We start from the raw sequence: 17564 nt of genomic DNA on the forward strand, positions 1-17564 counted from the left end.
GAATTGAAAACGATCCGTCCAAATTTGTTTATTCCTACTAGAACAAAACCCTGTTAGACAGTACGTAACTCTGTGTCTCTACAAACTCACAGCTATCTGCCAAACAATAAAAATTCCAAACTACAAAAGATGAGTTGTATTCAGTAAATATAAATGGGAAATTTAGGCTTTGTGTAGAATGTTTATCAGACTATTTACAGTGCAACACAGATCGTTTGAGTTCAGATCTCGCCAGCTTCTCTCTCTTCTGATCTCTTGGAACGAGATTTGCCATTTGTGCTCTCGTGCCGCCTCTCAGAAGAGCTCTTCTCTTTTCTCTCTCTGTCTCGGGACTTTTCTCTTGAAGATCGATCTCTAGAAGATCTGAAGCACAAAGTAAACCATCGCTGTAAGCTTCACAACTAAAAAATTTCAAGTATGCACAACATGACATCATCTTTCTCTAACAGGGCTGTGGCATAACACGTTTCTTACGGAAATGTGCCTAGGTACTGTGATGTTGGGAGTGCCGTCCCTCAAGACAGCAACTCTGGGCCCTCTCTAAGCTTTACATAGGAGGACACCAGTCTTGCAGTGCTGAGTGCGTGGCACAGCCTTTGTTACTCCCTCTTTGAGGTGATCCTTGCCGCAGGGGCTCTCTGAGGTCTTCCCTGGGCCTCTTGTTTGTTTACTGGGCCATACTAAAGCACTTGCAATTTCTTCCTTGCCTGTCGCTCAGCTCTGTCTCTGGCCTCCGGAGTGTTTTTTTGTTCTGCTTTAAGCTAGCAGCTTTCTCCTCAGTTGCTTTCTACACCAAGGATATTCTCTGGGCTCAGACGCTTGCTCAGCCCTCGGCTTTTTAACTTTGCATCTGGGCAAGTGCTGCACTTGGCAGCATCCTGGGTTCAAAGCCAGGATGACCCACATTTATATTCACAGCCCACATCAGGGGCAGATCTTTTCACAGCCTGTCCGAGCAACAGCTACAGATTTTCATCAGTGCTTCACCGTACCAGCCCATGCAGAATTAAGCAGAGGGCTTCCTGGCAGGTCCAATCTCCAAAGGCTGCTTTCCCACATGATTCATGCCGGCTTATCGACTAGCAGCTTGCAAAAAACGCTGATCCCATACGAGCTCCAGCAGCCCGTACCCCTGCAGAACTAGGCAGAGGCTTTCACAGACTCTGCAGAGCCAACACATTTTACTCCAGGACTCAGTACACAGGTTTTCCTTTACAGTCGCAAGAGGAAGAGCTGGCAGGTACCTTAGAGGTTCCAGCTTTCATTCATGGTGGCTATAAGGCTTGGAAATGCTGCACAACTGATATATTAAAACCTTACAAGCCTCTGTATCGCATAAGCAATTTCATTTTCATTAAATCGTGTCATTTAACCAGTCATTTCACATGAGTCTGTCTCATGAAATTAGCTCTTTCCATGTTTCCACAACAATGCCTGCTGCTCTGAAATCTCCAGATCCTGAAGCAGGCTCTCCACTTCCTTCTACAAATGAGACCAGCAGAACCTGAATGCAGGTTTCATTAATTCTCGAGGTGAAAACAGAAGCTACATTCTTTCAGGGAACAGAATTTTTCTGTTTGTTCTCTTCTTTTAGTTTTGTTTTCTTAAGCTGATCCTGCTCTCTCCCCAGTTCTCAGTAATTTTGTGAAAGTATGTCAGCTAGCCAATCCCCCTGCGATCTTGATGGGCTGATTCGAATGTGTTCAAGGTTTTTGAAGTAATCCCTTACCTGCTCTTTAGTAATAGTTATTACAGGGTCTTCCTCACTTCCTAATTGTCCAAACTTCTTTTCTTTAATTTTCATGTTCAAGACAGATTTAAAAAAGGACTTTAGTATCTCAGCCATTGGAGAATCAACAGTATTTACACCCCCCCTCATTTATTAACAGACTTCTTTTTTTCAGACCATTATTTCCCTCCCCTTCATCAAGTACCTTTAAAACTTCTTCTTACCCCTTAGCTCAAGTGACACAACACACACAACAGCAGGCTTGTTTCTAGAACTGTACTCAAGTAGTGGTGCCTAATCAGGTGAGACAGTGCTAAAGCACTCCCCTATTAATCAGGTGCATTTAAAAGAAGCCAGACCTAACTTCAGCAAGCGCCTGGTGATAGACTTGCTCCTGGGCTTAGGAGGGCTGTAAGGAAACACAAGGATGCCTTTCCATCTTTCTAACACTCCTATATATACTTGCCTCATCCTTCCTTCCACACAGTGGGTGTCACTGAGTTTTGGAAGAGACTTGAAGCCCTTCCTCAGACTACAGAGTTTCTCAGAGACAGGAGAATGGTATAATCCCCCTCCTGACTTCCTTTTCTCCTCCCTCCAGTGCAGATTCCTGAAGAGCTGCCTTTCTCCCAAGCAGCCTTCTAATGGAAGGCCTCCTCCAGATCCCAAATCATACATCACCTTCCCCACACCAGCACTGATAGAAAGACGGGGGGAAGCAGAAGGCAGCCACAGAAAAAACTGTCTCTCAGTTACTTGCCTTTTACAGGCCCAGGGAGACTCAGTTAGCTCAAGAAGGCCTTTGTGCTGCTTCTCAAACAAACCCCAGCAATTTCCCAAGACTCAGCACTACAAATCAGGGAACTGGTTCCATCTCCTAGACTCTCCTCTCTCAAGCTAGGATCTCGCTGCACAGTTACTGCCCGACTGCCCTCACGTGTAGCTAAGGACAAACAGCCACAGGGAAATCCTGCTTTGGCCCGAGAGCTGGTACAGGACACTGCAGCCCCTGCCTGAGAACCCTGTCAGGCTCCTGCTTGCTCTAAGGGACGGAGGAGCCTCGATGGGATGCCACGGACTCCGCTTTCCAGAAGCACTCATGTCAGGAATACATACTTGTGTTTTGAACTCCTGTCTCTGGATCCCCGTCGGTGACCTCTGCTGTGGCTGCGGGAACGGCTCCGGTGGCGTCTGTGTCGGTCTCGGGACCGGGAGCGAGACTTTCGCCGTTCACGGGAAGCTGACCTTGAGCGTCTTCGCCTCCTGTCCCGAGACCGCGATCTGAAGAGGACACAGATTGCCTCAGACTCAGAAGGGCCAGTACATCAAATCTGCGTACCTGAGCCCATCTCTCAGGCATTCCCAAGTAACAAATATCCAGAACAACAGCACCCACCACCCTCCACCAGCCGCATCCCTGCCAACACAGAGGGCAGACCACCCACATGGTGGGCACCTCCCTCCTGGGCTACCAACAACATGCCAATGGCTACATTCCATTTGCTGGCAAGCTTACATAAAAAAAGCTCCCACCATTAACAGGAGCATGCACAGATACTAGAGCAGAGCTTACGAATCGTGCCTCCCTCAAAGCGAGGCCTATGTAAGTAGAAGAGAGGCTGAAGAAAGTGGCATGTGGAATTACCGAAACCCGTACGGCAGCCTGCCAAAAGAGACTCTCCCTTGTGAAAGCACTGCACTTTAGAAGCAGATTTGTTTCAATCTGCTCTAAAAACATAACAAAGGATGTCAGTGTATTACGGAAAGCAGGAGAGAGGAAGATCTCCAAGTGAACGATCACAGAGAACTCTGTGACCACTATTAAGGCAAGCTCTTCACAGAGCTGGAGGGGCTTTAATCTCAAATCTATTTTTTCATACCTGACATAGTATGTATGTAACAGATATATTTTTGACATTAAAACTATCAAAGCATATGGAAACAGGCATGAAGTACATTCTTGGACTTATTCTCCAGAGTACACCGCACCCTCTGTCCTGACCAGGCTAGTCAGCTTCTGCTTTATGTCCCAGCCAGTGACATGAAGGAGCACAGCACCACTGAGGTGCCCGATCTGGAGCTCCCATTTCTTTCAGGGAGCAAACCAAAGAGACCGAGGCACTGAGTGAACCCTGCTTGTGAGACCCAGGAAAAACCTCAGTAGCTAGATAGAAACCAAATCGGCATTTGGGAGAACTGTAGGAGAGCTGCACACTCACCTTCGACGATCTCTATTTCTTGATCCAGACCTAGAAAGAAGAAGGGAGTGTTAAGCATGAGAACGTAGGATCCAGCCAGCAGGTTTTCAGTAGAACAACCCATTCACCCTGGCAGCTCTTCGCAAACCCCACGTAATATGTCAGTTCAGAACAATCTTGTCGTTAAAACATTTAATTAGCTTCAATTTGGGGGGCAGGGAGAATCTGTCAAAACCTGAAGAGCTTTGTAGAAACACTAGTTTCTATGTGCAAAACATTCTGTCAGAAAAGGTTTACAAATCAATTCCTCTCTGTCAATAAAGCATCACCACAAACCTTTCTGACTTTGAAGTTTGCTCTATTTGTTACATACTCTTACCCTCTGCCGTACAACATCAACTACATCAGTTCTTAACATTTTCAAGACAAAGTGCCACTCTCCAGCCAGAAAGACACTTGACACCTTTCCAATTTTGGTTCCTTTGGAAGTAGTTGCACATTAAAAACGCTTTAATACAGAGAAAGCAGCATTTTCTTACTCACTGTGTTTATTTAACAAACATTAGAAAGAAATTTGGATCAATGATTTTTACTCTGTTTGGGAAAGATGAGCTAGGAAAAAAAAAAAGAGGGGACACAGACACAAAGGAGAAGAATTATTGCTGAGAAGTAACAGAAATATACTGAAAATCCTTCATCTCAAATTTACAAAGATGATTCTTAGAAGAATCACTGAAGCCTCACTATTCTTTCTTACATTTTCTTTGCTTCAGAGCTCCTGTGTGGCACTCTCAGCTCAAGCTGGAAGCATTAGTTTTTGACATTTGTGAAGAACAATGTCACAATTCTTTTGACTTCTCAAGCACCATTCCTCAGCACCACTTAAAATACCACTCCACATGAAAGATACACCCTCCCTCCTTCTCTATGACCACATTTCAGAGCCAACTTACACCAAAAAGCCTCTTTTTGCTTTAATTGAGATGTGGCCGGTCTCCCTGTTTAGTGATTTGACTCCCTCTTGCAACCAGAAGATGGAGCTGAATGCTACATGCAGGCAGATTTTTTAAAAAGCAACAGGGAAGCACCTATTTTAACAATATCATTTAAAACCGTACCTGAGGAAGCCAAGATTAAGAGAATCAATGTGCACCAACATTTCTGCACAGTGAAGTGGGATTGTTCAGTCATGGCAAAAAGAAAAAACAAAACCAAAACGGAACCCACAATTTAGAAAGGAATTCAGGTAGAAAGGCTGTAAACAAGGTGGAGCTGAACTTGCGGAGTCAGGGAAATGAGCCGTGCACTGAGGCAATGCACAAGACGACCAGATGAAGGAGAAGTTGATAAACCAGGAGAGCAAGGCAGTAACCACACACCTCCTTTTTCATGTAACAGAGCCTGACAGAGCAGCAGGACCTCCTGCAGATGCCCAGCAGGCAGCTGAATCTTTTTGGTGGCTGTAATTACTCCCAAGTTCTTAATGTTCTTTTCCTCCTGATCACTTTATTCTGAATCACCAGTGCACACATCCACACAAAGCCCTTCCACAGCCCCTGAAGAGCCTGACTGCCCTTCCACACCTACAATCTGAGCAGGAGTTTGCACAATAAACTCCTGGTAATCACTCCCTAGCGCCAGACTTCATAATTCAGAAAATACCGAACCAAACAGCACTTCCCTTACTAGCCGGAATCACTATACAGCAGGAGACAGTAGAAGACTGATGTCCGGAGAAGTGAGAGGCTGAGCATATTAATTATTTCCTCTCCCTCTTTTGTCCCTGCATCACAGAAGCTATGTCCCGAGCTTCATAACCTGTGTTTTTATCCAACTTATTACAAAGGATATCCATTTGGCAACTCCACCTACTCTGGAAGCAAATCCTGAGGTCTTCGATTCCAAGAATGCCACCACAGAATTTCAGTCTGAAGAGGTCACCGGGTAGCCAGCAGTCGCCAGCAACACCAAACACCACAGGACTTGGGTTTATTTACCGCTAGGGGCAACAACCCAGTTCACTCATTCCTACATGGAAATCACAGTTTAGTTGACAAATTAATACAGTTTGTGAGAGCTGGAATTTCACAAGTGAACCTACAGGCTTCCACAGTATGCTACAGCGCCTGCAAGTCACCAAAGGCTTCTCTTTCTCTTCCTAAATAACACCACAAAGATACTGCATATGAAGATATGACAAGAAGAGTTACGAAAGAAACATGTTTTCTGTGGTTCCCTAAAGTATCAAGCTCTGGTTAAGAGAGGCAGTCTGAACAGCGGTAGAAGTCACCAATTAGTTTTTGCTGGAAAAATGCCCCTGTAAGCACGGTGTTCCACAGCTCCCAATGGAGAAGGTCCTGAGAAATCGAGAAACCCGGGCTCCAGGCCCAGTTCTGACATGCAGTGTCCACTGGGAAAAACTATTTTCCTTCTTCGGGTCAAGTTCTCATTTTGGAGGGGCAAATAATTTGATCTCCTCTGTACAGCACTCCTGGCTCCTTCAAAATATGCTTTTTCTTCGTTTTCTGAACAGAAGAGTGCACAGATGCCTCCATAGAGGGCAAGAGCAAAGGCTGGCAGCAGTCTCTAAGCAATACCACACATGGAACCAGCAAGAACTCAGACTTTAGGCCAACTCAACAGAGTTCTTAAACTTTTCACATTGAAAGCATCAAACAAGCATTCAGAAGCAGTCTTCAAACCCACTCACCAGATGCCTCCACAGACAGGCTATCTGGAACACAAAAGGCTCCTTAATTCTCACAAACTGAGGGCTTGCTTGTGTTTGGGTTTTTTGAAACCACAAAAACAAAGCCACAGACAGGCCACAGGAAGAAGAATGCCAGCACTGGGGGGGGATGCAGAACAACTCGGAGATCCAAAAGACTCTTCCTGAAGGCAATTCTGCTGAGCAGTTTTCACAGGGAAATGACCTCCAGGAAGAAGAGGCACCGCGGGGACAGACACACTGAGCCCAGGTTAGGTACAGCCCTACTGGTGGTCTCTAAGAGCCTGCCACGAAGCATGAGAAGATGCATTTTGTTTCACTTCCATCTTCCTGACCACAGCAACAGCAAGCTATGTCATCGTGACTGCCACAGCAGTCCTTTTTGATTAACTCCTGCACTCATCAGCCAGCTCCAGACTCCACAGCTCTCAAATATCACTGCATCACTGACAATCTTGCATGGACCCCAGAAAGCTGTGAGGCTCTCTATGCATAGAGTGCTGCAGTTCAGGACAAAACCACAGCACAAACTGACACTTTAGAGGACACTAGGCAATCCATAGAGAGGAAAAACCTCACAAAACATCCTAACTGAAGAACATGTAACAATTTGGGGCTTACCTCTTCACAATACTCCAAAATCACCATGCCACAGATCACACAAAACCAAGCTGCTCCAATTTCATTATTTCTTTGCTAGAACTTCCAGCAACATATACCCAGAAGCCAGCGCACTGCAGAGTTACCTATCTCATATGCCTCAGATACAGATGGCCGAGAAATGCTCTTCTGTCGGCACTGAGGGTCAAAAAGAGCTTTCCACAGGCAGCAAGGTGGTTGTTTTTTGGATGGAAAAAGCACAAGAGGAGAAACGTGTGAGGCAACTGGGGCGATGCTGTCACAACCAACAGCATTCCTACCCAACCACTTCCTCTTCCTGACCACTGCCAACAATCACCCTCACCACACCAGGCTGTTTAACTGAGCTGTTTACACTCAAGATGTCTGTTTAATTAAAGAAGAAATAGTTTTTCCAGTTCAGCTGGCGAGACGCAGAAAAGCTTGTCCTGAAAATACCAACACTGCGGCCACTCCCACTGTTAAGGGATCATACACCTTTGAGCAGGTGACACACTGCCACAGCCATCACAAGCAGCCACCCCCTGGGATCCCTTGGATCCCCTTGGAAGTGTTTTCCAAAGCTGTGCCGAAAGCACCTCAGTGTTATTGCAGAAAAGCTTCAGAGCAAGACAGGCAGCTCTTATCTGGCTCACAGATACCAGCTCCATTCTGCTGTCACCTCCCAGCCCAGAAGGGAGGAGGGCTGCCCAGGGCATTTTTGCATGAGGCATGTTCTGAGCAGACCCTCCCCTCACTCATCTTAAACGCTCCCACTCAGATGATGCACTGGATGAGGACATTTTATCCAGATTCAGATTCCCAGAAGCAGGGATAAGGGCAATGTAAGTCTGAAGGCAAAGGGGAGCTCACACCTTTCAGATACACAATGGAGGTTAAAACAATACACATACAATCACTCTAAGGCAGGGATTTTGTGCATGTTTTCCCCTTAACTGAATGCTAAGGTGCTCACACAGCATCTGGAGCATGCCCAGGAGCTGCTTGAGCAGCAGATGCCACTCTGCTGCAATGCTCAGATGCAAGAAATTGGACTATTTCAAAACCAACTTTGCAAATCAATTGCCAGCTTCCGCTCACCGTCTGCCCATTCTCTCCTCTCGTTCTCTCTCCTCTCTCCGTCTCAAACGGTCCTGGTTCCTCTTCTCTTGCTTTTCTGCCACTGTTTTCTATAAAAAAAAAAAAACAAACAAAAAAACCCCACATCATATTTCAGCCACACGGTCAGAAAGATAGGCAATGTGACTATTCAGGTAGTAAGACAAAGGTAATAAGACAAATAACCATTTCACTGCATTTTGCTAGTCAAGACCTCCAGCAAGATTCTCCTTTTCATCACAGCTTGAGCTTACATCAGCGCACTCCCCAGTGCCTGTGCTCTAAGAGACAAACCCGTAAGGTTTGAGGCAAGGACTATCTCACCATGAGCACACACAGCACACAACTGAACAGTGCTCTGGGCTCCAGGCACTGACCTCACTGATGAATACGGCACAGGACTTGCAACTCTTACTTGTGAAGGATAAAGCAAGGCCAGTACTGCAACTCCATTACAAATCATTCCAGAAAACATCTAACCCCTTCAGCTACTGAAGAACTTCACTGACAACGTTGCGCAAAACTTCAGTTAAGAGGTCTGAAAGCACTCTTCAGTAGTCAAAAAACCCCCAGCGATAAATTTCAGATAAGCCAACGAGAACGGGCAACAACAGTTTCATGTATTTAAGGAAGAAATGACAGCAGCGGTCTGGTTTGACTGATTCTGAGGGCACTTTTTAGTAACCCATGAAATTACAGAATACGCGAGGCTACGCAAACCTCCATTTGAAGTTTCAGGGGCTCGACAATCAGAAATTTCTGAGCTCCTACAAGCATTCTGCAAATAATCCTGGGTGAATTTAATACAAGTGCCAAGTGTCTTCAAAACTACAAGGAGAATGTTTAAAACTGACAAAATTACCCTCAGCTGATCCAGCTTCTCACGAATCTGAATGAAACCCAAGTGTAATTTGCCTCCAAAGTGGTCAGCAAGACGCCGGTCGTTGTCGTGGAGACCAAGATACGCTGAACAGACTTCACACACACGTAGCTTCTGCTGCTGGAAACTGGATGCAGGCATTGAATTCCGGTATTCTTCCTAAAGGGAGTCAAAAACCCCACACAAATGTCAGGGAACCCTTACACAGACACATCCCTCCAGGTAAACCCTTGCTAAGAACTGCTCTGCTGCTTTCAAGAATTAAAAAAACACCCCGAACATAAAAAAAGTTGCCATACAAAACGATTTGTGAGCACAGCTGACCTGACAGTAAGTGACTAGCGACCAAATATTTCAGAGGATGAATCCCTCCACACCCCAGTCAGCTGTCTTCCCCAGATAAAAGTTTCTAAAAAGCTTTTCTTCTTTTCAGCTACTGCTGCCAACTGCTCGCTGACACACGGCTGAAATCGAAAGAGGGAGGTGCTGGCAACATAGCAACACCCAGCTGTTTGTCATGTACTTGGTCCACTATCACAATTCCTAAGAGAAGCAAGGCCATACCTCTGCCTCTTTCTTTTTGGCTCGGACTTTCTCCACTTCCATCAGGATCTTTTGAGACTCATCAACATTTCCTTCCGCTCCCAGCTGCTCAGCTTTAGCTAAGAGTTTTCCAATGTCTTCATTCAGCTCATGTACTTTCTCCGCCTAAAGAGAATAGTGTGTTTTTAATGAGGCAAAACACTTGCAAGAGCTTGCAGGATGACTTCTTTTTCTTAAAAAAAACTTAAGAAAAGCAGTTGTTGGAAGATGACAGTACATCTCCAAAAGTCAAAGGAGTCCCAACAAAAAGGGAATGGGAGCCAACTACAGGCAAGGCAGTCGCAGACACACAGCAAAGAGAGAAACCAGACTCCAGGAGAACATAATCCATTCTGCCACAAACAGAAGCACATTTCTGGCTTGCGGGACAGGATAGAGGCCACAAAACCAGCTTCAGAAATGCTTTGTATTGTCCTGATGGAGCAAGTTTCTAAAGAGGAAACTCCAGGAGCATTCATTAAGTGAAAAGACAAACACAGGACAGATTTACTATCCTAAGCCATTACATTAACACTGAAGAGTGGTGGTGTGGGAACCAATATATTTTACTGCCATGCGAAAACAACCTATTTTCAAGCTTTACACTACTATGGCCCTCTGAACCAGTAAGTTTTTCACAAGAATGGTCAAGCACCGTTTGAGAAGGATGGCTGGAACCCAGAAAGCCTTTGTGGAGCTTAACTTCCCAGTATCAGTGGTGTCAGAGACAACAGAGCTCTCACAGACTTGCAGAACAAACGTTTAATGAGAGGACAATACCTTTGCAGATACTTCGGCACTGATCTCTTCCTGTGTCTCAGCCAGGCGTTTCTTGGCCAGTTCTGTTCTCCTATCACACTCAGCAATGAAGGATTCCAGGTGATCCATAGCCTGCATGTTCAGACAAAGAATTGTGAATAAAGGTGCTCTCTGTGCCAGATCTAGCTTTGACAGCCAACAGCTAGCTGGTGTGATCCTGGTGACTACACAAACCTCAAGAACAGATGCCTTGAGAAAAAAAAAATAGGACACTTTGCAGCAAAAGTAAAATTTGATCCCTGCCCTTAAGTTTGTCATCTGTCTGGAACCTGACACAGCTCCTTTACTCTGACATGTAACAAAGCGCTCATACGAAGATCCCTTTGCACTGGAACTTTCAACTCATGAGCAACAGGTGCAAAGACAAAAGCACTCAAATAACCGAAAAGGAAAAACAGAATTTTTCTTCCATTGATTTGTTCCATTATAGAAAGCTGAACCTGGCAAAAGCGAAACAACAGAGCAGAAGGCTTTTAATGTCAAATCTCCTTCTGGGAGAGGCCACCAAGTTACAATGACCTGGTACAGAGCAGCAGGTGTGGGACGTAAGGAATGCCAGAGGATCCTCCCAGCTAGCTGCACTAATGGGCTTGGCAAGGGCCATAATTACACTTTTACAATTTTAAGTCAACAATCAAGCTGGCATTCGGGAAGGGGCTGCACGTTCTTGCCAGATAACACATCGAACAATAAGGCTAGCTGAAATGACCACCGACTTGTATTGTTCAGCCAAATAACTTCAAGAGACATTTTTCACAAAAGGAACTAAAATTTCTCCGTACTCACATCCAGCTCAAAAAACAGATCTCTCTCTTTACTTGCAATCTCATAATCTGCTCGCAGTGCCAAGTCATGGATCTTTGTACATTCTCCCAGGTCCATTCGCTGTTGAGAAGAAAAAAGAAAGTCAGTCTAAGAACCCTCGAGCATGGCAACAAGCAGCAGATGCTTAACTCTAACTGTATCATATCACTAACACTACCTCTTTAAGAAGAAGAGCTTCCTCTTAACCTGTCAGTAACAGAACTAGCCAGAAAAGCAACACGCTTGCCATAACTCCTCTTTGAGGTGTTCCAGGAACAGCAGTACAACACTCCAAACGCTCTTAAGACGAGCTCTACTCCCGCTCTAGGTCACAGTACCACCTTAGAAATTGCTGGGAGGGAGCTGGGAGGGCACAGCACACTGCAGCAGCAACTCCTTCAACCGGCACTAATATCAAACGCCTCCTGTTATAGAATCATAGAATCACAGAATGGCCTAGGCTGGAAGGGGCCTTAGAGATCATTTTAATCCAGCCTCCCTTCCACCAGAGACACCACCTCTCGACTAGGTCAGGCAACACGTGGTTATAGAGGAAGACATACAGTTTTGCACCCTGTTTAAAGCTCACCTGGTAAAGCACATCCTCATCAGGATGGGTCCTGGTTACATCTTGAAAGATATCAAATCACAGAACACAGAGAGAATGTTTCTTATCAACAACAAGTGGACTTAAGGGGATAAGGACTACGGCCAGCAGAAAAGCACCAACCAACTCGTAATTCTTCAGCTTGCCCCTTCCCCCATTCAGCTGCGGTATGGAATTTTAAAACTTGACCGGCGAAGCTAATTCCTACTCATTAGCCCATCTAGTAAGAGACTTCTTGAGAGCATCTCCCTTCCCAGAAAGCTCTGACTCACATGCCACCCTTCACTCCCATTGCAGTCGATGCAATTTTTTTATTTTCCCCCAACCTAGTAGTTAACAGCCACACAAACCCAAGTTAATCATGCTCTCAAAACACAGAAACCGTGTTTCAACATTATCGATATGTAACAGAGAACATTTGTCTATTTCCTAGAATAGAAAAAGAATATGACATCTTGAAAGCCAAAACCATAAAAGGCCTAAGTGTGAGCAACAGAACAAATAGCAGGGTACAGGAAGGAACAGCCCAGTGAGCCATCGTCTCCCTCTCCAGTCACCACCAGTCCCAAAGAGCCTGAACCTGAACATAGTGCAACAGGTGTCAACTCGCTGAACTGCAGAAAAAGCCAAATGCAGCTACATCGGGATCAACACAGAATCCCTGCGGAACATCACAAACTAGAGCTGGGGGTGCCAGGGACACTTATGTGAAGCAACGCACTCGGGCAGCAGCAACAGAAGTGTTTAGAATGAAGCAAAGCAACTACAGCAAGCTCCACCAGGTAACGCTCTGAGTTTCAGCAGTTACCCGTGCTATTCGCTTTTCTTGTTTAAACAAAGAAAACGATGCCGGATGACTTGCCACTATTTAGTCTTCCTCGTTTTGCTCAGATTTACCAGAAACAGGAGGCCACAGGCAGCAGGCTACAGAAACAGACACTGTATCCAGGAATAGTCCTGCTGAGCTCTCTAATGGTAGAAACTTAATGCCTACAAAAAAAAGCGTTCGGTACTTTCAGAGCTAAATCATGTTCATCTTCAGGCAAGCCTCTTCAAAGAATGTTAGCGAGCTACTGTTATTTTACCACAAAAATATCTTGTCACAATATGATTTAGATATTTTACGGTTATTCTATTGAGATTTCTTTCCAATACAGGGAGAAAATAGCAATATTTGATGCGATTGTTATAGATCATAGCCACTAGCTCTGCTTCAGAGAAGGGGCTCCAACCCACAACTTCAGAAGAGCAGACAGCATGCTCCATATTCCTCTCCCTGTTTATCAAACCTCTTTCTCTGGGGGAAAACATTCAGGTCTCATGGGCATACAAACCTTGAGTCCTCCTCCACATCCTTGGAGATGATTTAGGTGTGTAGAGATTTTCACAGGTATTGCTCACTTGGGGTAAGATCACTAGCCCTTCTGACTCAGAATCCTCTCGTCTCAGGGAGGTCTGTCATCAAATACTCACCCTCTTTCCAGCAGGGATCGTGACTTGCTCCAGTCAACACCCGTGTCTGGTTTATAATACAGGTATTTGAGAGAGCATGGCCCGAGTAAAGATTTAAATCCTCATACGCACAAAGATTTAACACATTTAGATGCCACTGGTAATTAGTCCTGCTTGCATCTGCTGAGCAATTCACATTCTGAGGCATCTCCTACGATCTCCGCTAAACTGCTAACTCATCAGAAAGTCTATTTCCATGAGAAAGGCTCTTAAATAATAATTAGAGCTTCAGAGTTTTGCCCAAGTGAAAAAGGAAACTTGACCTCCTGGCAAAGCTAAAATTCAGGAGGCTTACCAGCTGATGCCATCTCTGAATGTACTGCAGTACTTCCAGTGACAGAAATACACTCACCGTTAGCCGCAGAACTAACGCGGTGCAGGCCACTAACGATCTAGTTGACAAGTCCCCGGGTAACAGCACACGGGCGTACTAAACTAACTTGAGTTCTCCCAGAATTTTCTCCTTTCCCATGGAGACCAAAAAGAGAACCATCGCAGCTTATTTAGCGACAAGTTTTAGCCACGTTTCTGGGACCAAAAAAGAATAACGACAAGAATAAGCCAAATCAAAATTACAGCTCTTATGATCAGGAACACTTGCACATCTAAACAAAACAAACATCAACCTGCCTCCTGCAGCTCTCGGGAATATGCCAGAGCTTTGCTTACAGCCTGGGCTCCTTCTCCTTCTCTGCACCTGAAGGTCAATGACTTGGACTCCACCACATTTCAATGAGCACAGCTACCCCAGGGATCCAGCTCCCTGCTCACCTCCAGTCAGCCTCCCACTAAGGGTATCTGCACACAGACACGAAGGATGCAGCAGTAACAATGCCTTCAGGGGGGAGGATGCAACATAACCAGCACCAGAAGGTGCATCTGTTACAAGATTGCAAAAAAGATCTAAGGTCCTGATTTCTGCAGTAATACACATCCAGAGATGGAGACTACCCTGTCCGGCTGAGGCTGCTTCACCCACACAGCTCTTCCCTTCATGGAGCACCATGAGATGCCGGTGAACCTGACTGAGATCACGAGGAAAGGCGGCACATTCCAGTCAGGTTTCGTTCTGTGCTGATAGCGCTGACAGCTGAAATGCTGTTCCCATTCTGGACATCACATGTTCTTTCAACACAGAGCTGTGGCACCAACACATTTTCTCATGTCAAAAATACACCCTAACCACAGTGACCCGCACGAAGGATGGAGGTGGGCAGAAGGTGATTTAAAATTCTGAAACGGGAGCGAGGCGCTGTGGAGGCTGATGGAACAATCGCTGAAAACTACAACAGAGCTTCAAGTTAATAAGAAATAAATACAAAGACATACAAAGACTGGCATTCAGCTCTTCCAATCTTATTCTGCAATAGCAGCCATTGTGAAGTTGAAGTTTGCGTGCCCAGAGCCGAGGCAGGATTTTCTAAAGCTCTTTCACCCCGTGCTGTCACAGTCTCACTATCGCAGTGACACAGAGGAAGGAACGCCAGCCCTCCCCTTTGTGGGTGACCCACTGTGTCCAACTCTGCTCTTGGAATAACAGCAGGACGGGCTACAAATGGCAGCAGCATCTTTAAACAATCTGATTAAGCAGACAGACAATGTGAATTGCCAGAGTATTTAGTCTCAAACAGTGAGGGTAAAGGCGGATTTCAAACATTCAGATTCATCTCCAGTCTGCAACTCTGTAACACAGCAACAATTACAAAAGACAGGCACTGTTTTCTTCTGGAAGTCAGACTGCGTCTTTCACCTGGGTGCCTGAACTGCCTACTCACTTTGCAAGACCTCGCTGTTCAAAGCCCACGTCATCTTTTGCTCTCTGACAGTGCACGTGAGCCAGACCTTTGACAACTGGCCAGCTCCCTTTGACAACTGGCCAGCTCTGTCCCCAGAGGGCAGCAGTGGAGGAGCCAGCCCAACTGTTTTCAAACCAGTCACGCAGAGCAACACACCCCTCAGATCAACCACCTCTAAGGACAAAGTCAGCCTGAGCTGTAACCTGCCATGACCATGCCACGAAAAAGCTGCTGTTCCATCAGGGGAACATCACATGGCTGGAAAAAGAGGACTGAAAAGCTTCAAGGATTAACAATTATTGCAGCTGATAACAAAAGACTTGCAACCTCCATAGGACAAGTTTCAGGTACTAACAGACTCAAACTGCTAAAAGCTTGCAACTTCATGTGGGATTGTGAGAGAAAAAACATTCCAAGTGAATTCTGAGAGCTCCTGACTTCAGCAGTTCCACACACAACTCTGAGAAACCAAAACTAAAGTTGTGACCGCTCCCTGGGTGCAGAAAGCCTGACCTCTCCTAGAGGTTATTCACGATGGACAGATGAGCCCTGAAGAGCTGTACCAACATCTGCCTCACCAGAATTCCTTATTACAGAGAATATACTTACTGTTCCGGCCAGGATATCATGAGGACAGCAATCCAGAAGGTGGCTCTTGCAAACACGATCGTCTGTAAACTTCACCCTTTGTCTGGTTTCATCTCCTGAAATTCATTTGTGGTTTTAAATAAGGAGACATTAGAATACTGATAAGAGAACAAAGATGCCGGTATGAACATTTCGCCTCAATATGCAGATTAAAATACTTGGTGTTCCTGCTCCCCAGAATTATTCAAAAAAAAAAAAAGAAATAAAGCTTAGAGGGTAACAGGATATTCTGGAACACTCATAATTGGCAACAAACAACTATTTTAGCTTTTATTCATCCAGTACACCATGTTAAACACAGTGTTGGTGAGCCAAGTAACATCCAAGGCCTGTCATCCATATAAAGAGACAGCACAGCCAGAAGAGAAAACAGGAGACAGACAGTCTGGCTCGCAGCCAAAGCCTCCTTTTTCTCTCTCTTTTTTTCCCCCCTCCTTTTTCTACTGTGGGGAAAGAGCAGGAGATACCAAAACCCACGCTTTCGGAGGGCCATCAATCACAAAACAGGGCTGTGCTCAGTAGTGTTTTTTTTACAGGTGATTGCTATTTGGTCATTTGACAACCAAGCCATCAGTCCATTTGGTTTGAAAACCAAATATGCAGTGTGCTTTCCAAGGCCGTGCAAAGATGACTCTTGTAGGTCTTGGCCTGGAACACGAAGCGTACTTCCCACCCACGCCCCACCCTCAGAAGACATTTTACACTCAGGAGCCACTTAAACAAGACAATATCAGAAAAGCAAAAAAATAAAAAAATTTAAAAAGAAACAAAGTTAGTCAATACACACTGCGAGCTCCAACATATACTATACCCATCTGCATTCTTCAAGACCTCAGCTGCAGAATTTTATGCCCACTGTTGAAAAGTTTTAAAGGAAAAGTTTTCTTGCCCACACCTGCAGTAAGGAAGTCAGGGGAATGATACATAAAAGTAAAGGCAAAGTGGTAATGGTATGTGACAATTTTAAAGCTCATCTGTGTATATGACACAGGTATGTGTAATACTAAAGTATGAATATAGTTCAGGATTCGCAAGCATCCAGGAATAATGTTGTGTCTACTGAAAATGTTTTTTTTTTTTTCTTTCTAAGCTACACTTTTAAAGTTACTTGTGAAAAAAAGCAAACACTTTTTTTTTTTTGTTATAACAGCTTTAAAAATTGGTTGTGACTCACGGCTCGATGAACATGAGGCTTTTCTGCAACTCCCTTGCAGATTGATGTAGGCAGGCAAAGATACACTGAACCTTTATAAATAAAATAGAGGGGCCACAATTGTTCAGTTTGTATGAAATAAAAATATGGGAAGCAATTCAACAGCAACTCAATACACAAAGAAAGAAAAGCACTTATTCACTTACGAAAGAAAGTGCAAAGTACCTGAGCAGCCCTGCTAACGTGCCAAAGGGAATTTAAGTACTCAGCAGGTCGCAGAAGGGAAATACACACCGCAGCGGGAACATATTTTGCACAGGCGGTCGCACTGCTTTTCTCGGACAAGAGCTACCGCCGCCGGCTCCCGCAGG

The 17564-nt window shown here is 45.1% G+C and overlaps 1 protein-coding gene across 1 annotated transcript; it reads right to left on the reverse strand.

The window, feature by feature from the left end:
* Positions 1-221: 221 nt before the first annotated feature.
* Positions 222-16861, reverse strand: LUC7L (LUC7-like (S. cerevisiae)). The gene is made up of 10 exons (XM_009865968.1): positions 16852-16861; positions 16002-16096; positions 11460-11558; positions 10635-10745; positions 9837-9980; positions 9255-9431; positions 8375-8463; positions 3949-3978; positions 2846-3010; positions 222-363 (listed from the first exon to the last, which is right to left on the reverse strand). Exons 1-10 carry the CDS (start codon positions 16859-16861, stop codon positions 222-224), a joined length of 1062 nt encoding a protein of 353 aa, XP_009864270.1.
* Positions 16862-17564: the final 703 nt, after the last annotated feature.

Source organism: Apaloderma vittatum, unplaced genomic scaffold, assembly GCF_000703405.1.
Source record: "Apaloderma vittatum isolate BGI_N311 unplaced genomic scaffold, ASM70340v1 scaffold30293, whole genome shotgun sequence".
Classification (NCBI taxonomy): Eukaryota; Metazoa; Chordata; class Aves; order Trogoniformes; family Trogonidae; genus Apaloderma; species Apaloderma vittatum.

Coding starts and splice junctions, on each gene's coding strand:
- LUC7L (XM_009865968.1), bottom strand. Junction 9,432..9,836: donor CCAAAAAGAAAGAGGCAGAG/GTATGGCCTTGC, acceptor GACTCCCTTTAG/GAAGAATACCGGAATTCAAT. Junction 3,979..8,374: donor GAGGAGAGAATGGGCAGACG/GTGAGCGGAAGC, acceptor TCTTCTTTCTAG/GTCTGGATCAAGAAATAGAG.